This window comes from Oncorhynchus mykiss, chromosome 30 (assembly GCF_013265735.2).
Source record: "Oncorhynchus mykiss isolate Arlee chromosome 30, USDA_OmykA_1.1, whole genome shotgun sequence".
Lineage (NCBI taxonomy): Eukaryota > Metazoa > Chordata > Actinopteri > Salmoniformes > Salmonidae > Oncorhynchus > Oncorhynchus mykiss.
Window position 1 is genome coordinate 18,162,722 of NC_050570.1, and position 21,052 is coordinate 18,183,773.

At 44.7% G+C, this 21,052-nt stretch overlaps 1 protein-coding gene across 1 annotated transcript in view; it reads left to right on the forward strand.

Moving 5' to 3' along the window:
• Positions 1 to 410: 410 nt before the first annotated feature.
• LOC110522754 (interleukin-6 receptor subunit beta) overlaps positions 411 to 21,052 on the forward strand; it is a 34,858-nt gene continuing 14,216 nt past the window's right edge. Inside the window, exons 1-10 of the mRNA XM_021601226.2 lie at positions 411 to 658; positions 10,117 to 10,237; positions 11,090 to 11,265; positions 11,623 to 11,783; positions 11,926 to 12,109; positions 16,836 to 16,918; positions 17,215 to 17,446; positions 17,631 to 17,819; positions 20,477 to 20,578; positions 20,738 to 21,013. Of these exons, the coding sequence (XP_021456901.2) occupies positions 595 to 658; positions 10,117 to 10,237; positions 11,090 to 11,265; positions 11,623 to 11,783; positions 11,926 to 12,109; positions 16,836 to 16,918; positions 17,215 to 17,446; positions 17,631 to 17,819; positions 20,477 to 20,578; positions 20,738 to 21,013 (1,588 nt within the window). The 5' untranslated portion in view covers positions 411 to 594. The remainder of the gene's footprint in view (positions 659 to 10,116; positions 10,238 to 11,089; positions 11,266 to 11,622; positions 11,784 to 11,925; positions 12,110 to 16,835; positions 16,919 to 17,214; positions 17,447 to 17,630; positions 17,820 to 20,476; positions 20,579 to 20,737; positions 21,014 to 21,052) is intronic.

The following is a 21,052-nucleotide window of genomic DNA, read 5'->3' on the forward strand; positions in this document are numbered from 1 at the left end:
GCATTGATTTTATTTTTTTATTTCAGCAAGTTAGTGCTTTCTGTATAGTTGTCTAATGTTTGTGGGGCGTGTTAACCTGTTTTAATGTTTGTGGGGCGTGTTAACCTGTTTTAATGTTTGTGGGGCGTGTTAACCTGTTTTAAAGATACCCATGAACAATGGTGAAAGTATAACTAATTTCTTCCCTGTACAGGAACTCCACATTTTTGTATGTGCCTAATCATATAATTCCGTATATAATATCTTAATTCAATATGATCTCTGTGGAAATAGTCATAAAGATGTGTCATTTAACTTTTCAAATGTAGACCTAATAAATGTTTATTCTGTCATAAACTCTACCAGTTATGATGTTTTAATCTGATTGTCAAACAATCACGTTTAGGCTAGCGGCTGATTGCACGCATGTTGCTGAAATATGAGAGGTTGCTGAAGAGCATCGTCATAACTGGTATGAGGGGCTCGTTATACTAGCTATGTTCCTGGAACTGTCACACGTCTTCACATTGTATATTCAGAGCTCTGTTGTGTGACACTCCGAGGACACCGTTAGTGACAGCAGGAGGAGGCATAGGAATTCATCCTAACTCGAGGATGGACGACAGGAGTCTAGCATTTGTGGCTCTTTACATTGGACTACATATTTGCACTGCTACAGGTGAGAGTTTGTATAACTTTTTAGTGTGTTTTATCTACATACATTGGAAGTTGGAACAAGTCTTGTTTCTCTTATGAAAGTTTAAAAAAACGACATATTTAAGAGATCTTGATTAAATACTAGGTCATGTAATAATTGGCATGCTGCTAACTACCCAGCTAACAACAAACATTCCCACAACTTTAGAGAACGTTCCTTTGAGTCTCATTAGGTCATTAACTAACGTTTTCATAGGAATGTTCCCTTGATGTGCAAGGAATGTTTCCAGAGACTTTTCCCATAATGTAAAATATAACTTACCCAGAATGTGGTTAACATGTTCTCAGAATTTAAGATATTAATGTTCTGGACATGTTTCATGGGAATGTTGCAATACCATTCATGTGTCCAGTTCTGAGGATTAGGAGAATATTCAATCAACATCCCACCAAACATACACAGAACATGGTTGCCATGCTCTCCGAATAGAAGATAATGTTCTAGACATGTTTCATGCTAACGTTGCAAGAACATTCATGTGTCCTGTTGTAAGGATGTCGCCTGATGTTTAAAATGTTTATTTCATTACACATCAAGCCTTATTTCTGTTGCCGAGCCAAATAAGGCTCTGATTAGTGTACCACTAATATGTTCATAGCTCTTTGTCTGTTGGCAAGGTTAGGGATACTCACACACACACACAGTACTTTTATATACAGTGTTTTCAACGTTGACAGCAGTTGCCATACCAAGCGGTGATGAAGCCAGTCAAGATGCTCTCAGTGGTGCAGCTGTCATTTGGTAATGACAAAATGTATTTAGAACTTCACGCACAGTAAAACTTTTGTATGATTTAATACAATTATTTTATTGATAGGAGAGGGGAAAATGTCCTTGTGCGCGGCATAAAAAAAAAGACGGCGAGTAATAAAATAAAGATGCCACTTCTAAAATGCTATTTTACACCTTAGCCTGCTGAATTTGCAAGATACATTTTCTTTCATTTTTATTTAGTCACAAATGAAAATGTGACACTGACTCTGTTAAGGTGCGTGAATGACGACCCAAAAGCGAATTAACGTAAACAGAGCTTCTTTAATGACAAAACATAGGTAGGCTCAGATGGACCGGCAGATTCCGACAGGACAGGACAAGGTTGCAGCAAACATGACGATAGTCTGGTTCAGGCATGAATAACACAAACAAGAATCCGACAAAGACAGGAGCAAAAACAGAGAGAGATATAGAGGACTAATCAGAGGGAAAAAGGGAACAGGTGGGAAAAGGGGTGACGAGGTAGTTAGGAGGAGACAAGGAACAGCTGGGGGAAAGAGGGGGAGAAAAGGTAACCTAATAACGACCAGCAGAGGGAGACAGGGTGAAGGGAAAGGACAGAAACAAGACACAACATGACAATACATGACAGTACCCCCCCACTCACCGAGCGCCTCCTGGCGCACTCGAGGAGGAAACCTGGCGGCAACGGAGGAAATCCTCGATCAGCGCACGGTCCAGCACGTCCCGAGAGGGAACCCAACTCCTCTCCTCAGGACCGTACCCCTCCCAATCTACTAGGTACTGATGACCACGGCCCCGAGGACGCATGTCCAAAATCCTACGGACCCTGTAGATGGGTGCGCCCTCGACAAGGATGGGGGGGGGGGGGGGGGGGAGACGAGCGGGGGCGCGAAGAACGGGCTTGATACAGGAGACATGGAAGACCGGGTGGACGCGACGAAGATATCGCGGAAGAAGAAGTCGCACTGCGACAGGATTAATGATCCGAGAAATACGGAACGGACCAATGAACCGCGGGGTCAACTTGCGAGAAGCTGTCTTAAGGGGAAGGTTCTGAGTGGAGAGCCAAACTCTCTGACCGCGACAATATCTAGGACTCTTAGTTCTACGCTTTTTAGCAGCTCTCACAGTCTGCGCCCTATAACGGCAAAGTGCAGACCTGACCCTCTTCCAAGTGCGCTCGCAACGTTGGACAAAAGCCTGAGCGGAGGGGACGCTGGACTCGGCGAACTGAGATGAGAACAGCGGAGGCTGGTACCCGAGGCTACTCTGAAAAGGAGATAGCCCGGTCGCAGACGAAGGAAGCGAGTTGTGGGCGTATTCTGCCCAGGAGAGCTGTTCTGACCAAGACGCAGGGTTGCGAAAAGAAAGACTGCGTAAGATGCAACCAATAGTCTGATTGGCCCGTTCTGCTTGACCGTTAGACTGGGGGTGAAAGCCGGAAGAGAGACTGACGGAAGCCCCAATCAAACGGCAAAACTCCCTCCAAAATTGAGACGTGAATTGCGGACCTCTGTCCGAAACGACGTCTGACGGAAGGCCATGAATTCTGAAAACATTCTCGATGATGATTTGTGCCGTCTCTTTAGCAGAAGGAAGCTTAGCAAGGGGAATAAAATGAGCCGCCTTAGAGAACCTGTCGACAACCGTAAGAATAACAGTCTTCCCCGCTGACGAAGGCAGTCCGGTGACAAAATCTAAGGCGATGTGAGACCACGGTCGAGAGGGAATGGGAAGCGGCCTGAGACGGCCGGCAGGAGGGGAGTTACCGGACTTAGTCTGCGCGCAGACCGAACAAGCAGCCACGAAGCGACGCGTGTCATGCTCCCGGGTGGGCCACCAAAAACGCTGGCGAATGGAAGCAAGCGTACCCCGAACGCCAGGGTGGCCGGCTAACTTGGCAGAGTGAGCCCACTGAAGAACGGCCAGACGAGTAGGAACGGGAACGAAAAGAAGGTTCCTAGGACAAGCGCGCGGCGACGGAGTTTGAGTGAGTGCTTGCTTTACCTGCCTCTCAATTCCCCAGACAGTCAACCCGACAACACGCCCCTCAGGGAGAATCCCCTCGGGGTCAGTGGAGGCTACTGAAGAACTGAAGAGACGAGATAAAGCATCAGGCTTGGTGTTCTTAGAGCCCGGACGATAAGAAATCACGAACTCGAAACGAGCGAAAAACAGCGCCCAGCGCGCCTGACGCGCATTAAGTCGTTTGGCAGAACGGATGTACTCAAGGTTCCTATGGTCAGTCCAAACGACAAAAGGAACGGTCGCCCCCTCCAACCACTGTCGCCATTCGCCTAGGGCTAAGCGGATGGCGAGCAGTTCGCGGTTTCCCACATCATAGTTACGTTCCGACGGCGACAGGCGATGAGAAAAATACGCGCAAGGGTGGACCTTGTCGTCAGAGAGGGAGCGCAGAGAAAGAATGGCTCCCACGCCCACCTCTGACGCGTCAACCTCGACAACGAACTGTCTAGTGACGTCAGGTGTAACAAGGATAGGTGCGGATGTAAAATGATTCTTGAGGAGATCAAAAGCTCCCTGGGCGGAAACGGACCACTTAAAGCACGTCTTGACAGAAGTAAGGGCTGTGAGAGGAGCTGCCACCTGACCGAAATTACGGATGAAACGACGATAGAAGTTCGCGAAGCCGAGAAAGCGCTGCAGCTCGACGCGTGACTTAGGGACGGGCCAATCAATGACAGCTTGGACCTTAGCGGGATCCATCTTAATGCCTTCAGCGGAAATAACAGAACCGAGAAAAGTGACGGAGGAGGCATGAAAAGAGCACTTCTCAGCCTTCACAAAAAGACAATTCTCTAAAAGGCGCTGGAGGACACGTTGAACGTGCTGAACATGAATCTGGAGTGATGGTGAAAAAATCTGGATATCGTCAAGGTAAACGAAAACAAAGATGTTCAGCATGTCTCTCAGGACATCATTGACTAATGCCTGAAAGACAGCTGGAGCGTTAGCGAGGCCGAAAGGAAGAACCCGGTATTCAAAGTGCCCTAACGGAGTGTTAAACGCCGTCTTCCACTCGTCCCCCTCCCTGATGCGCACGAGATGGTAAGCGTTACGAAGGTCCAACTTAGTGAAAAACCTGGCTCCCTGCAGGATCTCGAAGGCTGAAGACATAAGAGGAAGCGGATAACGATTCTTCACTGTTATGTCATTCAGCCCTCGATAATCTATGCAGGGGCGCAGGGACCCGTCCTTCTTCTTAACAAAAAAAACCCCCGCTCCGGCGGGAGAGGAGGAGGGGACTATGGTACCGGCGGCAAGAGCTACAGACAAATAATCTTCGAGAGCCTTACGTTCGGGAGCCGACAGAGAGTATAGTCTACCCCGGGGGGGAGTGGTTCCCGGAAGGAGATCAATACTACAATCATACGACCGGTGTGGAGGAAGAGAGGTGGCCCTGGACCGACTGAACACCGTGCGCAGATCGTGATATTCCTCCGGCACCCCTGTCAAATCACCAGGCTCCTCCTGTGAAGGAGAGACAGAGGAAACAGGAGGGATAGCAGACATTAAACATTTCACATGACAAGAGACGTTCCAGGAGAGGATAGAATTACTAGACCAATTAATGGAAGGATTATGACAAACTAGCCAGGGATGGCCCAAAACAACAGGTGTAAAAGGTGAACGAAAAATTAAAAAAGAAATGGTTTCGCTATGATTACCAGAAACAGTGAGGGTTAAAGGTAGCGTCTCACGCTGAATCCTGGGGAGAGGACTACCATCCAGGGCGAACAAGGCCGTGGACTCCCTTAACTGTCTGAGAGGAATGTCATGTTCCCGAGCCCAGGTCTCGTCCATAAAACAGCCCTCCGCCCCAGAGTCTATTAAGGCACTGCAGGAAGCTGACGAACCGGTCCAGCGTAGATGGACCGACAAGGTAGTGCAGGATCTTGAAGGAGAGACAGGAGTAGTAGCGCTCACCAGTAGCCCTCCGCTTACTGATGAGCTCTGGCTTTTACTGGACATGAAGTGACAAAATGACCAGCAGAACCGCAGTAGAGACAGAGGCGGTTGGTGATTCTCCGTTCCCTCTCCTTAGTCGAGATGCGGATACCTCCCAGCTGCATAGGCTCAGCACCCGAGCCGGCAGAGGAAGACGGTAGTGATGCGGAGAGGGGGGCAACGGAGAACGCGAGCTCCTTTCCACGAGCTCGGTGACGAAGATCAACCCGTCGCTCAATGCGAATAGCGAGTTCAATCAAGGAATCCACGCTGGAAGGAACCTCCCGGGAGAGAATCTCATCCTTTACCTCTGCGCGGAGACCCTCCAGAAAACGAGCGAGCAAAGCCGGCTCGTTCCAGCCACTGGAGGCAGCAAGAGTGCGAAACTCAATAGAGTAGTCTGTTATGGATCGATTACCTTGACATAGGGAAGACAGGGCCCTGGAAGCCTCCTCCCCAAAAACAGATCGATCAAAAACCCGTATCATCTCCTCCTTAAAGTCCTGATACTGGTTAGTACACTCAGCCCTTGCCTCCCAGATTGCCGTGCCCCACTCATGAGCCCGTCCAGTAAGGAGAGATATGACGTAGGCGACACGAGCAGTGCTCCTGGAGTAAGTGTTGGGCTGGAGAGAAAACACAATATCACACTGGGTGAGGAACGAGCGGCATTCAGTGGGCTCCCCAGAGTAACACGGCGGGTTATTGATTCTGGGCTCCGGAGATTCGAAAGCCCTGGAAGTGGCCGGTGGATCGAGGCGGAGATGGTGAACCTGTTCTGTGAGGTTGGAGACTTGGGTGGCCAGGGTCTCAACGGCATGTCGAGCAGCAGACAATTCCTGCTCGTGTCTGCCTAGCATCGCTCCCTGGATCTCGACGGCTGAGTGGAGAGGATCCGAAGTCGCTGGGTCCATTCTTGGTCGGATTCTTCTGTTAAGGTGCGTGAATGAGGACCCAAAAGCGAATTAACGTAAACAGAGCTTCTTTAATGACAAAACATAGGTAGGCTCAGATGGACCGGCAGATTCCGACAGGACAGGACAAGGTTGCAGCAAACATGACGATAGTCTGGTTCAGGCATGAATAACACAAACAAGAATCCGACAAAGACAGGAGCAAAAACAGAGAGAGATATAGAGGACTAATCAGAGGGAAAAAGGGAACAGGTGGGAAAAGGGGTGACGAGGTAGTTAGGAGGAGACAAGGAACAGCTGGGGGAAAGAGGGGGAGAAAAGGTAACCTAATAACGACCAGCAGAGGGAGACAGGGTGAAGGGAAAGGACAGAAACAAGACACAACATGACAATACATGACAGACTCACCCATGGATTCATGTTTCAGCATTGTCTTAATGAAGAGTTCGGCGTTCAGTATCCACCGGTCGTAGTACAGATGTGTAACATATACCCTGGGAAACGGGAAGCAAGTACAGGGAGTGCAAATGTAATAACAAATAGAACATAGTACAAAACCAGAAACACGAAAAGCGTACAGATAAGAAACAGAGTCAATAACACCTGAGGAAAACACCAAGGGGAGTGGAAGATATAGAGGAGGAAATCAGGAAGGTGATGGAGTCCGAGTGAGTGTCATGAGGCACAGGTGCGCATAATTTGTATTTATTTATTTATTTTACCTTTATTTAACTAGGCAAGTCAGTTAAGAACCAATTCTTATTTTCACTGACAGCCTAGGAACAGTGAGTTAACTGCCTTGTTCAGGGGCGGAACAACAGATTTTAACCTTGTCAGCTCGGGGATTCAATCTTGCAACCTTTCGGTTACTAGTCCAACGCTCTAACCACTAGGCTTCCTGCCGCCCCAATGATGAGACAACTGGCGCCGGAGAGGGTGCCTGAACTGGAATGTGAAGCTAACTGAAGCTGTCTAGCTTTAGAAAACCCTGAGTAGATCTAGCTTCCTTCATAGTATAGTATACCTGGCATACTACAAAGCAGGATCAAGGAGTTAGCCAGCTAACTAGCCTAAATATTCTGGGGGAAAAAACTGATATTTTTGAAAGATAAACTTGAAATGGGCAATCTCTAATTGACTCAACAACAAAAAACACATATCTAAGTTTAGCTTTCTTACTGAACCGGAAAATCATAGATTATTTCTCGCTATTTATCAAAGTTATCTGGCTAACTTATTGCTCCTGCTTTGTAGTATACCCTGCAGAACGAATAACATAGATTTCTGCAACCTACTTCAGGTTGGTTAGTGAGGTCAAGCCTACACTGATATATTTAACAGTGTCAAGAGCACGTGTGGAGAGGTAGCATACCAAATTTACATCACTATTAGTAGTCAATCAAGGTCAGTATTTTTGGTGTGCCAAAATCCTGATCTATCCCAAATTCAGGACCTTAATTAAGAGCTTGGTTGTGGAGGAATGCAATATTTTTTGGAATGTATTGCCTTTTGATTAATTACTATGTATGTTGTTTCTTAATCTTTTATTGGCTTTCAGGATATAGATCTAATTTCAAAAATAGATTAGGTAATCTCAATATGACTTCATAGAAATGATATAAAGCTAAATAGATAACTAGATTAGTAAGGAATGCACAGTAATATCCAGGAGTATATCAGAAAGGACTATAATTCGTTGGTATTTCTGGAGAGAGACAACGATAGGGAGGAGATCAGAGACCTGGCAGTGTGGTGCCAGGATAACAACCTCTCCCTCAATGTGAGCAAAACAAAGGAGATGATTGTGGACTACAGGAAAAGGAGGACCGAGAACGCCCCCATTCTCATCGACAGGGCTGTAGTGGAGCAGGGTGAGGGCTTCAAGTTCCTTGGTGTCCACATCACCATCAAACTGTCATGGTCCAAACTAAGAGGTTGACCGATTATGATTTTTCAGACTGCTCTATCAAATATCAAATCATATACTTAATTATAATATAATAAACGCACAGAAATACGAGCCTTAGGTCATTAATATGGGCAAATCCAGAAACTATAATTTCGTAAACAAAATGTTTATTCCTTCAGTGAAATACGGAACCGTTCCGTATTTTATCGAACGGGTGGCAAACCGAAGTCTAAATATTGCTGTTACATTGCACAGCCTTCAATGTCATGATTATGTAAAATTCTGGCAAATTAATTACAGCCTTTGTTAGGAAGAAATGGTCTTCACACAGTTCGCAACAAGCCAGGTGGCCCAAACTGCTGCATATACCCTGACTCTGCTTTCGTTGAACATAAGAGAAGTGACACAATTTCCCTGGTTAATATTGCCTGCTAACATTAATTTATTTTAATTAAATATGTAAGTTTAAAATAATATACATGTATTGATTTTAAGAAAGGCATTGATGTTTATGGTTAAGTACATTTGTGCAATGATTGTGCTTTTTTCGCAAATGCGCTTTTGTTAAATCATCACCTGTTTGGCGAAGATGAAGTAGGCTTTGATTCAATGATAAATTAACAGGCACTGCATTGATTACATGCAACGCAGGACAAGCTAGTTACACTAGTAATATCATCAACCATGTGTAGTTAACCAGTGATTATGTTAAGATTGATTGTTTTTTATAAGATAAGTTTAATGCTAGCTAGCAACTTTCCTTGGCTCCTTGCTGCACTCGCATAACAGGTGGTCAGCCTGCCATGCAGTCTCCTCGTGGATGGCAATGTAATTGGCCATAATCGGCATCCAAAAATGCTGATTACTGATTGTTTTGAAAACTTGAAATCGGCACTAATTAATCGGAAATGCCGATCGGCTATGCCGATTAATCGGTCGACCTCTGGTCCAAACACACCAAGACAGTCGTGAAGACAGCACGACAACGCCTATTCCCCCTCAGGAGACTGAAAAGATTTGGCATTGGTCCTCAGATCCTCAAAATGTTATATTGCTGCACCATCCAGAGCATCTTGACTGGTTGCATCACTGCCTGGTATGGCAACTGCTCAGCCTCCAACCGCAAAGCACTACAGAGGGTAGTGCGTACGGCTCAGTATGTCACTGGGGCCAAGCTTCCTGCCATCCAGGACCTCTATAACAGGCGGTGTCAGAGGAAGGCCCAGAAAATTGCCAAAGACTCCAGCAACTCTAGTCATAGACTGTTCTCTCTGCTACCGCACGGCAGGCGGTACCGGAGCGCCAAGTCTAGGTCCAAAAGGCTCCTTAACAGCTTCTACCCTCAAGCCATAAGATTCCTGAACAGCATAATCAAATGGCTACCCAGACTATTTGCATTGTCCCCCCACCTCCATTTTTACGCTGCTGCTACTCTCTGTTTATTATCCATCCATAGTCACTTTACCTCTACCTACATGTACATATTACCTGAATTACCTTGACTAACTGGTGCCCCCGCACATTGACTCTGTACCGGTACCCCCTGTATATAGCTTCGCTACTGTTATTTTTTTAAACATTTTTACTTCAGTTTATTTTTGTAAATACTTTCTTAACACTTTTTTTTTCTTAAAACTGCATTGTTGGTTAAGGGCTTGTAAGTAAGCATTTCACTGTAAGGGCTGCCTACACCTGTTGTAATCGGCGCATGTGTCAAATTACATTACATTTGATTTGAGACTGTGGTTTGTTCAGCCAATGGCAAGCAATAACATAGATCAAAGCAGATGATTTTGAATGTGCTGTTTCCATATGTGAGCATTAATTAAACATTATTTCTACACACTTTGAATCACCTGTATCCTTTCTCTCCCCTCTGGTCCATGCAGAATTCCCTCTCAGCCCTAGCCAGCCTCAGTGTGTCTTTATTGCCTACTCCAACGTGACCTGCTACTGGACACCTGGACAAGGCTCTCCCTCAGACACGCGCTTCACACTGCAGGTCAACATGTAAGACACGTGCTACAACATCTACGGCACAAGTTAATGGTTGTGATTGTATGAGGCCCCTTAGACAGAGGAAGAGGCAGTACTTGAATGCCAATATATCCTTCAACATGCTGGACTGAAGTAAACAAAGGCAGGCTGACATATTCCAGCAGTTGCGCAACCACAGAATGATTCATTACATTTCGGAGGAAGCTGGTGGGAGGAGCTATAGGACGGGCTCATTGTAATGGCTGGATTGGAATTCTTGGAACAGAGTCAAAACATCTGGTTTCCATATGTTTGATGTGTTTGACACCGTTCTATTAATTCCATTCCAGCCATTACAACGAGCCCGTCCTATAGCTCCTCCCACCAGCCTCCTCTGTTCTATTTCAATGAGTACTCTACACCTTGACATCAGCATGCCTTTGTTTTCTCCATGACCACAGGCTGAATGAGGAGATTTAAAATATAATTCATAGAGTTCATTAGTTATATTGATGGCAAAGCTCCCAGCATAAGTTGCCTAATGTCTACCCAAAGCCATTCTGGTGTTTCAACTTTATCATTGTGTTTCATCATGTGTGAGTCATATTTGAGTTTGTAATGGTTATTTCCCTGGTTTGTACTTAAAAATGACATTGTAACATGTTTATTACACAGATCTGTAGAATAATATATTCTCAAAGTTGGTACTCATGAACCTTTACATATAGATCATTTTATTTCATCACCAGGCAACATCAGGCAAAACACCTGACTGCAGTGTAATTTGATTTGAGGTTCGGATTGGGTTGTTCTGAGGCTGACACAGTGGAGATTCATTGTGCAGCAAACTATTTAGGAAACATGCCTGTGTGTTTGTGCCTGCAGAACCGGATGCGATGACCCTGTGATCCATCAGTCCCAACTGTGTCAGACTGTTACCCAGACCCACTGCTCTGTTAACGTGACCTATCTGAGCCGCTGCTACTGCATCAGGGTCCTGGCCGACAGCCCTTACACAACAGCCAGCTCACCCAGCCTCTGCCTCAATGCCATAGACGCAGGTAATACACAGTGTCATACAATAGACTATACAGAATGAAGGATCTTCCTTTGATCACCCTGTTGCAGGAGAATATTGGAAATGTAAACCTTGTAGTTTATTTTAAGTTTAAAATGGCTTCTGAAGTTTGTAAGTTCGGCTTTGAGATTTGTGAGTTGATTTTCCCTTATGAAAAATGTATCAACCCCTACAAAAATGTCCATTAATTACAAACCACATAATAATTCACATTTCCTATTGCTACAGGATTATTTTCCTGCTGTAGCAAACTGGCTCAAATTAAGATCCTACATCTGTACGCACATGTTTTACACACATCTTACTTTACATCTAACCCTTTGTCTTGTTCTCCCCCCAGTGAAGCTGCCCACCCCTGTCCTCTCCAATGTGTCAGCAGTGAGAGGCAAACCCAGATGCCTGAAGCTGCAGTGGACTACCAATACCAGCTTCCCGGTGACCAGAAAACATATCTCCAATGGTGCTCTGGTCTTCCAGGTGCAGTACAGCACAGAGGAGCAGGTGTGTGGCCCACTGTCATCTCCAATCTATCAGTTACTGTAGGACTATGTAATGTATACAGTGATGCGTATAATATATGTATATCTACAGCGGGTGTTTGGCGTTAAGTTGTTATCCGTTTTTCCCTATATATTACCATCAGCCTGAGCCCAAGACAGTGAAGGTGGACCTGAGACCTGAGAGAGAGCAGGGTCTCTTTTCTGCCTCCACGTGTCTCTTCTCCGCCTCCACTCTATATACAGTGATGATGCGTTACCGATACAATAGTACCCTCAGCCACTGGAGCGACTGGAGCCCAACACAACAGCAGTGTACAGAGGTGGCAGGTGAGAGTGAGCAAGAGTGAGAGACTGTGAGTGTGTGAGTGTGTGTGTGAGTGTGTGAGAGAAAGAGAGAGATCTAGTGGTCTAAGCCGTGGCCTCCAGAACGAAAACACATACAGTGGGCTCCAAAATTACTGGCACCCCTGACTGGCAATGCACAAACAATACTTTAAAATATATAATTATAGAGATAAACTCAAAATACTGTACTTTATTCATGTTTCAATGGAACCAACCAAAATCATACAATTATTTAATGCAAAATACATTTCCCCAAAGTCAAGGTTTCATAATTACTGGCACTCCTCATTTAGTACTTAGTTCAACCACCTCTGGCAAGGATAACAGCATGGAGTATTTTCCTGTAATGTTTGACAAGGTTAAGAAACACATTTGGAGGAATTTTGGACCATTCCTCTATGCAGATCCTTTCAACATACTTCACATTCTTTGGTTTGTGTAACGACGTTCGTCTGTAGAAGGAGAAGCGGACCAAAAAGCAGCGTGGTGGTTACTCATGTTTCTTTAATGGAAAATGAACGATACATGAAATAACTTAACTCTACAAAACAACAAACGGAACGTGAAAAACCTATACAGCCTATCCTGTGACAACAAACACAGTGACAGGAACAATCACCCACAAACACACAGTGAAACCCAGGCTACCTAAGTATGATTCTCAATCAGAGACAACTAATGACACCTGCCTCTGATTGAGAACCATACTAGGCCGAAAACATAGAAATGCCCCAAAACATAGAAAAACAAACATAGACTGCCCACCCAACTCACGCCCTGACCATACTAAATAAATACAAAACAACGGAAATCAAGGTCAGAACGTGACAGTTTGCGCTTATCAACTGCCCTCTTCCACTCAGCCCACAGGTTTTCGATTGGATTGATGTCCGGCTACTGAGATGACCATGGCAGAACATTGTTTTTGTTGTCACAGAACCATTTCTGTGTGGATCTTGAGGTATGTTTTGGGTCATTGTGTTCTTGGGAAGTTCAACTACGGCCAAGTCCCAGCCTTCTGGCAGAGGCAACCAGATTGCCAGCCTTAATTGCCTAGTACTTGGTGGAATTCCTTATGCCATCAATCTTAATCAGTGCCCCTGGACCTCTGGAATTAAAACATCACTGACCCACCCAAAACATCACTGACCCACCACCATATTTCACCGTGGGTATGAGGTGCCTCTCCTAGTATGCATCTCTGTTTCTACGCCAAACATGCTGATGCTGTATCTGACCAAAACGTTCAATTTTGGTCTCATCTGACCAGAGCACCTTCTTCCAGTCATAATTTAAATGACGTTTGGCAAACTCCAAGCGCTTGCGTCTGTGTTTTGGGGTCAGAAATGGCTTTCTTCTGGCAACCCTTCCAAAGAGCCTGTGGATGTGGAGGTGGCGTCTGATGGTGCTTTTTCAAACCTGGTGACCCCAAGACGCCACCAAGGCTTGCAATTCTTTCACAGTGATTCTTGGGGATTTTTTGCTTTTCTCACGATCCCCCTCCCTATCTTGGGGGGCAAAATGCATTTGCGTCTTCTACCCGTGAGGTTTTCAACTGTTCCATATCTTTAGATTTAAAAAAAATAATTGCCCTGACAGTGCTCAGTGGTATATTCAATCGTTTGTGGATCTTCCTGTAACCATTGCCAGATTTATGAAGGTCTACGACCATCTGTCTCTTTTGAACTGCTAGTTCTTTTGTTTTCTTCATGGTGTTGGATGACAGAGGGATACTGCATGCGTGTTACCTTATTTTTATATCCTAGTGAAACAGGAAGTGATTTAATGGCTCAATATAGTTCCTTAAGACTTAGATAAACTTAAATAAGTGGAATTTAATTCCAGGTTTAATTTTGGTAGATGTTATTTACAATAATCTTTAAGGGTGCCATTAATTGTGAAACCTTGATTTGGAGGTCAGATTCTTTATTAAATCAATAATTGATTTTGGTGGGTTCCATTGAAACATTAATAAAGTACAGTATTCTCACATGTTGGTATTTTGAGTTTATCTCTATAATTATATTGTTTATATATTTTTAAGTATTGTTTGTGCATTGCCAGTCAGGGGTGCCAGTAATTTTGGAGCCCACTGTATACAGCTGCAGCATGGATTCCAATGCCCTACTCCTTTAGGAAAAATAAAAAAATAAAAAAATAAAGCGAGGAGAGGGAAACCATGTGACATGAGAGAGTTTGATGTGCTTTCTAGTAGAAAAAGAAAAGAAGGGATGTAGAGTAGAACCTTATATTGTCAGCATAGTGTGCTTTGTTCCTAGGACTATGAAACGGTCAAGGAACAATGATCTGGGAATATCTTTTATCACATCAAATCTAAAACTGCTGATAAACCCCAGTTCCTCCTATTCCCCTCATATAGATCTGTGTGGCTTTTCAAATTACTCATGTAGAATCATTTGACCTGTTAAGCTAGAACAGAAGTTGATTTCTAGTACATTCTAGCTCCTGAGTGGCGCAGCAGTCTAAAGCACTGCATCTCAGTGCAAGAGGCGTCACTGCAGTCCCTGGTTTGAATCCAGGCTGCATCACATCCGGCTGTGATTGGGAGTCCCATAGGGCAGTGCACAATTGGCCCAGTGTCATCCAGGTTTGGCTGGGGTAGACTGTCATTGTAAATAAGTAACTGACTTGCCTAGTTAAATAAAATCAACAAAAACATTCAAATGAAGGGAAGAGGAAATTCAACAAACCCTGAAGAGTTGTATTCATGATAATTTCATGACTGTTGGTTAGAGAGTGAGCTAGTGGCAGTGTAGCTTCCCCTTAGCACATGAAAGGGGCAAACTGCATTTTAAATTAATGATATATACCCAGAGATTTTTTACGAATTTAACTTATGCCTCATGAGCTTAGTTCAACTAACCCCATAAGAATCCAAAATATAAGCTTAACTCCTTAAACTATGTAATTGTAAACAAACACTGTATATCCTCAAAACATGGTTAAAACTTTAATGTTGATATCGTTAATGGTCAAATCAAATCAAATGAATTTATTTATATAGCCCTTCGTGCATGAGCTAATATCTCAAAGTGCTGTACAGAAACCCAGCCTAAAACCCCAAACAGCAAGCAATGCAGGTGTAGAAGCACGGGGGCTAGGAAAAACTCCCTAGAAAGGCCAAAACCTAGGAAGAAACCTAGAGAGGAACCAGGCTATGAGTGGTGGCCAGTCCTCTTCTGGCTGTGCCGGGTGGAGATTATAACAGAACATGGCCAAGATGTTCAAATGTTCATAAATGACCAGCATGGTCAAATAATAATAATTACAGGCAGAACAGTTGAAACTGGAGCAGCAGCACGGTCAGGTGGACTGGGGACAGCAAGGAGTCATCATGCCAGGTAGTCCTGAGGCATGGTCCTAGGGCTCAGGTCCTCTGAGAGAGAGAAAGAAAGAGAGAAAGAGCGAATTAGAGCATACTTCAATTCACACAGGACAAACTGACCCTAGCCCCCCGACACATAAATTACTGCAGCATAAATACTGGAGGCTGAGACAGGAGGAGTCAGAAGACACTGTGGCCCCATCCGATGATACCCCCGGACAGAGCCAAACAGGAAGGATATAACCCCACCCACTTTGCCAAAGCACAGCTCCCACACCACTAGAGGGATATCTTCAACCACCAACTTACCATCCTGAGACAAGACCGAGTATAGCCCACAAAGATCTCTGCCACGGCACAACCCAAGGGGGGGGTGCCAACCCAGACAGGAAGATCACATCAGTGACTCAACCCACTCAAGTGACGCACCCCTCCTAGGGATGGCATGAAAGAGCACCAGTAAGCCAGTGACTCAGCCCCTGTAATAGGGTTAGAGGCAGAGAATCCCAGTGGAAAGAGGGGAACCGGCCAGGTAGAGACAGCAAGGGCGGTTCGTTGCTCCAGAGCCTTTCCATTCACCTTCACACTCCTGGGCCAGACTACACTCAATCATATGACCCACTGAAGAGATGAGTCTTCAGTCAAGACTCAAAGGTTGAGACCGAGTTTGCGTCTCTCACATGGGTAGGCAGACCATTCCATAAAAATTGAGCTCTATAGGAGAAAGCTCTGCCTCCAGCTGTTTGCTTAGAAATTCTAGGGACAATTAGGAGGCCTGCGTCTTGTGACCGTAGCGTACATGTAGGTATGTACGGCAGGACCAAGTCAGAGAGATAGGTAGGAGTAAGCCCATGTAATGCTTTGTAGGTTAGCAGTAAAACCTTGAAATCAGCCCCTGCCTTGACAGGAAGCCAGTGTAGGGAGGCTAGCACTGGAGTAATATGATTTAAAAAATTGGTTCTAGTCAGTCCATAGCTCTTGTCTATGAATTTGAGAGTGGTTACGTTTCTCCAGCCCCATCACTCAATTGTTTATAGAAAGCAGGGTGACCACTTTGTTATTGTTTAAATTGCAGATTGCCCCTTTAAAAGTCACACGCAAGGTGAAAATGAAAACCAAGCCAAGTTGGCCATAGTGTGCTTCCTCCTTGGCTGCACAGGCTTGTGGGAAATGTTGTCTGGGCAGACCATAAATCATATGTAGATAAGAACAGAAATTGTCTGCTTAAATGAGCACATTATTGTCCATGAATCTTTTATACATTACCTTACATGTGTGACGAGATTTTTGAATGGATGTGGTTAGGAGTGTGTTGTAGATACTAGTGAGGTTTGCGCTATCTGATTGTGTTCTCCCCTCTAGCACCCTCTACTGTCCCTCAGCTATGGAGGACCGTTCAGCTTGTAGGTGGAGCAGACCTGAGACGAGTGACTCTGCTGTGGAAGGTAAGGCGGCACAGAGGAGGCTGGTGGGAGGAGGTATAGGAGGACGGGCTCATTGTAGTGGCTGGAATGGAATGGTATCAAACACATTCAATATATGAAAACCACGTTTGACTCAGTGCCATTTCAGCCATTACAATGAGCCCATCCTCTTATAGCTCCTCCCACCAACTTTCTCTGAGGTGACACTAGGGCTAGTTATTCTGCTCTCTCAGGTCTATTCCATTGTAAAGTGTCTATATGGATATTCTTCTATAAACATTCAGTTTGAGTTGTTGTTGTCCTTGTATGTCTTGCAGTCCCCACCCAGGAGTCAAGTGAAATGCTCAGTCCCATGGTTTAACGTATCCTGCTGTACTGAGGGTTCCCAGAATGCACTGCATACATGGGACTGCAATTCCCTGAGTGTGTCCGACACTTCCTGTCATCTGACCCTTCCCCCTGAGCGCTGCTCCTGCACACTGAGCATGTCCAACCCTGCCGGCATCTCTCCTCCAGCTACCATCACAATCCCCAGCACCACGGACACAGGTACACAGACTCTGACTCTATTTGACCATTGACGTCAATAGCATTGCGACATATTAAGACGATAGCATTGTGTGGCAGTGTATATATTGATATGAATTTGAACAAATGCCCAGAAACTTTTGCATCATTTTAGTTGTATTGTGTCCAATGCATATCCTCTGTAAAATGAGAGTATAACTTACAGCACCCAAGGCTCTGGTGGATGTCAGTGTCACAGCATTGGATGATTTCAGACTGGAGGTACGATGGACAGCTCTAGAGTCCCCATCACTAAGCAGCTTCCTGGTGGAGTGGTGGGCTTTATCTGAGACAGCTAGCTATACTCCATACTGGCAAAGACTGAGCCACAATGCAAGCAAAATTATAATCACAGGTAAATGGGTTGATTGTATGCATCATTCAGCTAGTTAATTGTCATGCCTATGACTAGGACACAGAGTTTTCCCTGATCAGGTCACATGTCACAGGGGCCTCCTACTCTATGTGTGCCGGGGGATGTTGTAGTGGTTGTCCTGCTGCCCCCGCCACGACCAGGTATGCCCCTGGTGGCAGTGGACTCTCCTATCTATTTCCCCATCTCATATTCTAACCTATACCTGTCAATATAACTTCCAAATACTCCACAAAATATGGCCAAAAAACAAAGTGGATAATATCCACCACTTAGTAAACTGAAAATGGCGGAACTTTTATTGTGGGTCTTACTTTTCCTCACCAAGGCACTCTTGAAAAAAAGATGAGAGATGAACTTGTTGATCCTTTTACACCCTAATGAAGGCTTGTACCAAACCCAAACACTTAGGCATTTCGGGTTCTGTTTTTTATTATACCGTATAAAAACATGACAAACCAAAATGACAAGACAATAAAGGCTTTTTACATCATCCCCCTTCAAGAATGCCTTGATGTGAAAAGTCAGCCCAATTGTTATTTTTTCTACATTTTTCACTTACTAAGTTGTGGACATTATACTTTTTGTTTTAATGCCAGTCATAGTCCACCCTTTGCAAAGAGCACCTTCTACCAAATTTCCAATGGCCTTACAGCCTTTACCAGTGGAGGCTGCTGAGGGGAGGACGGCTCATAATAATGTCTGGAATGGAGTCAATGGAGTAGTATCAACCAAATGGAAACCACGTCTTTGATGTGTTAGATATCATTCCATTGTCCCCATTCCAGCCATTATTCAAATCAACTCACATTCTATTGGTCACATGCACATATTTAGCAGATGTTATTGCTGGTGTAGCAAAATGCTTGTGTTCCTAGCTCCAACAGTGCAGTAGTATCTAACAATTCACAACAATACGCACAAATCTAAAAGTAAAAGAATGGAATTAAGAAATGTATAAATATTAGCACTAGCAATGTCGGAGTGGCATTGACTAAAATACAGTAGAATAGAATACAGTATATACATATGAAATAAGTAAAGCATTATGTAAACATTATTAAAGTGACTAGTGTTCCATTATTAAAGTAACCAGTGATTCTATGTCCATGTATATAGGGCAGCGGTCTCTAAGGTGCAGGGTTGAGTAACATGGGGCCAAGTAACATGGCGGTAGCCGGCTACTTATTATGACCCTTCCTCCCCTCAGCAGCCTCCACTGGTCTTTACCCATTTGAGTGCAGCAGCACATAGTTTTTTCTACCCTAAAAATATGTACTGAACAAAAATATAAACGCAACATGTAAAGTGTTGGCAACACGTTTCATGTGCCTAAATAAAAGATCCCAGAAATATTCCATACGCACAGAAAGTGTATTTCACATCTGTGTATTTGAGCATTTCTCCAATGCCAAGATAATCCATCCACCTGACAAGTGTTGCATATGAAGAAACTTATTAAACAGCATGATCATTACACAGGTGCACCTTGTGCTGGAGACAATAAAAGGCCACTGTAAAATGTGCAGTTTTTTCACACAACACAATGCCTGAGATATCTCAAGTTTTGAGGGAGCGTGCAATTGGTGTGCTAACTGCAGGAATGTCCACCAGAGCTGTTGCCAGAGAATTCAATGTTAATTTATGTACCATAAGCTGCCTCCAACGTTGTTTTAGAGAATTTGGCTGTACGTCCAACCGGCCTCACATCCGCAGACCGTGTGTAACCACGCCAGTTCGGACCTCCACATCCGGCTTCTTCACCTGTGGGATCGTCTGAGACCAGCCAGCTGGACAACTGATGAAACTGTGGGTTTGCACAACCAAAGAATTTCTGCACCTACTTTTAGAAACCACCTCAGGGAAGCTCATTTACATGCTCGTCATCGGGGTCTTGACTGCAGTTTGGCATCGTAACCAACTTCAGTGAGCAAATGTTCATCTTCGATGCCCACTGGTACCCTGAAGAAGTGTGCTCTTCAACTATGAATCCCGGTTTCAACTGTACTGGGCACATGGCAGACGGCGTGTATGGCATCGTGAGGGCGAGCGGTTTTCTGATATCAATGATGTGAACAGAGTGCCCCATGGTGGCTGTTGGGTTATGGTATGGGCAGGCATTTGCATTTTACACAATTGCATTTTATCGATGGCAATTTGAATGCACAGAGATACTGTACCATGACAAGACCCTGAGGCCCATTGTCAAATCAAATTTTATTTGTCACATACACATGGTTAGCAGATGTTAATGCAAGTGTAGCGAAATGCGCCGTCACCTCATGTCAGCATGATAATGCACGGCCCCGTGTTGCAAGGATCTGTACACAATTCCTGGAAGCTGAAAATGTCCCAGTTCTTCCATGACCTGCATCCTCACTAGACATGTGATTTCCTCATATGAACTGTAACTCAGTAAAATCTTTGAAATTGTTGCATGTTGCATTTATATTTTTGTTCAGTGTAAATAAATAAAATGGCCTATATTTGGTGACGTGATCAGGAAAACCTCTGGGGCCCTACTTTTACAGTATATGTTGTCTCTACAAAGATTTAACAGACAAGTATGTTTTGTTGCATGGGATTACATTCTGAAGATGGGTGTGAGTAATGTGCGACCAAATACCCATTGTTGTCAGAGGGCGTGTGGCCGAAACTGTGCTACAAAGTAACTGTGAGGCCTGAGTATGATGCAGAGACTGGGGAGGAGCTGTCAGTAGAAGCCTACACCAGGCAAGAAGGTCAAACACACACACACACACACACACCACAACAACTTACTTTATATCCTAGGCTTTAGCTCATTCATTGATTTGTCAATAGCTGCCACCATAATTAATAACCTTTTATGTGGATGTGTTGTACACTTTTTTACTCACCCTTTTACACTGACTCTTCAGCCCCCTCTGCTGGCCCCAAGCCAGTGGTGCAGGAGCTGAGCAGCCGTGCTGTTGTCCTGCAGTGGGAGCCTGTTCCCCTGGAGCAGAGGCATGGCTTCATCCGCTACTACACCCTCTACATCCAGAGTGAAGAAGAAACTCCAGAGGTTGTAGTGGTGCCAGGAGACAGCCTGAGGTACCAGTTGAGTGGTTTGTCTGGACTGTACAGGATCCACATGGTGGCTCACACTGATGCAGGAGGGAGTCCTCCTGGTCCAATGCTTGATGTGGCTGTAGGTGAGGACTAATACAGGCTGAGATGTTTTAACTGTTCTA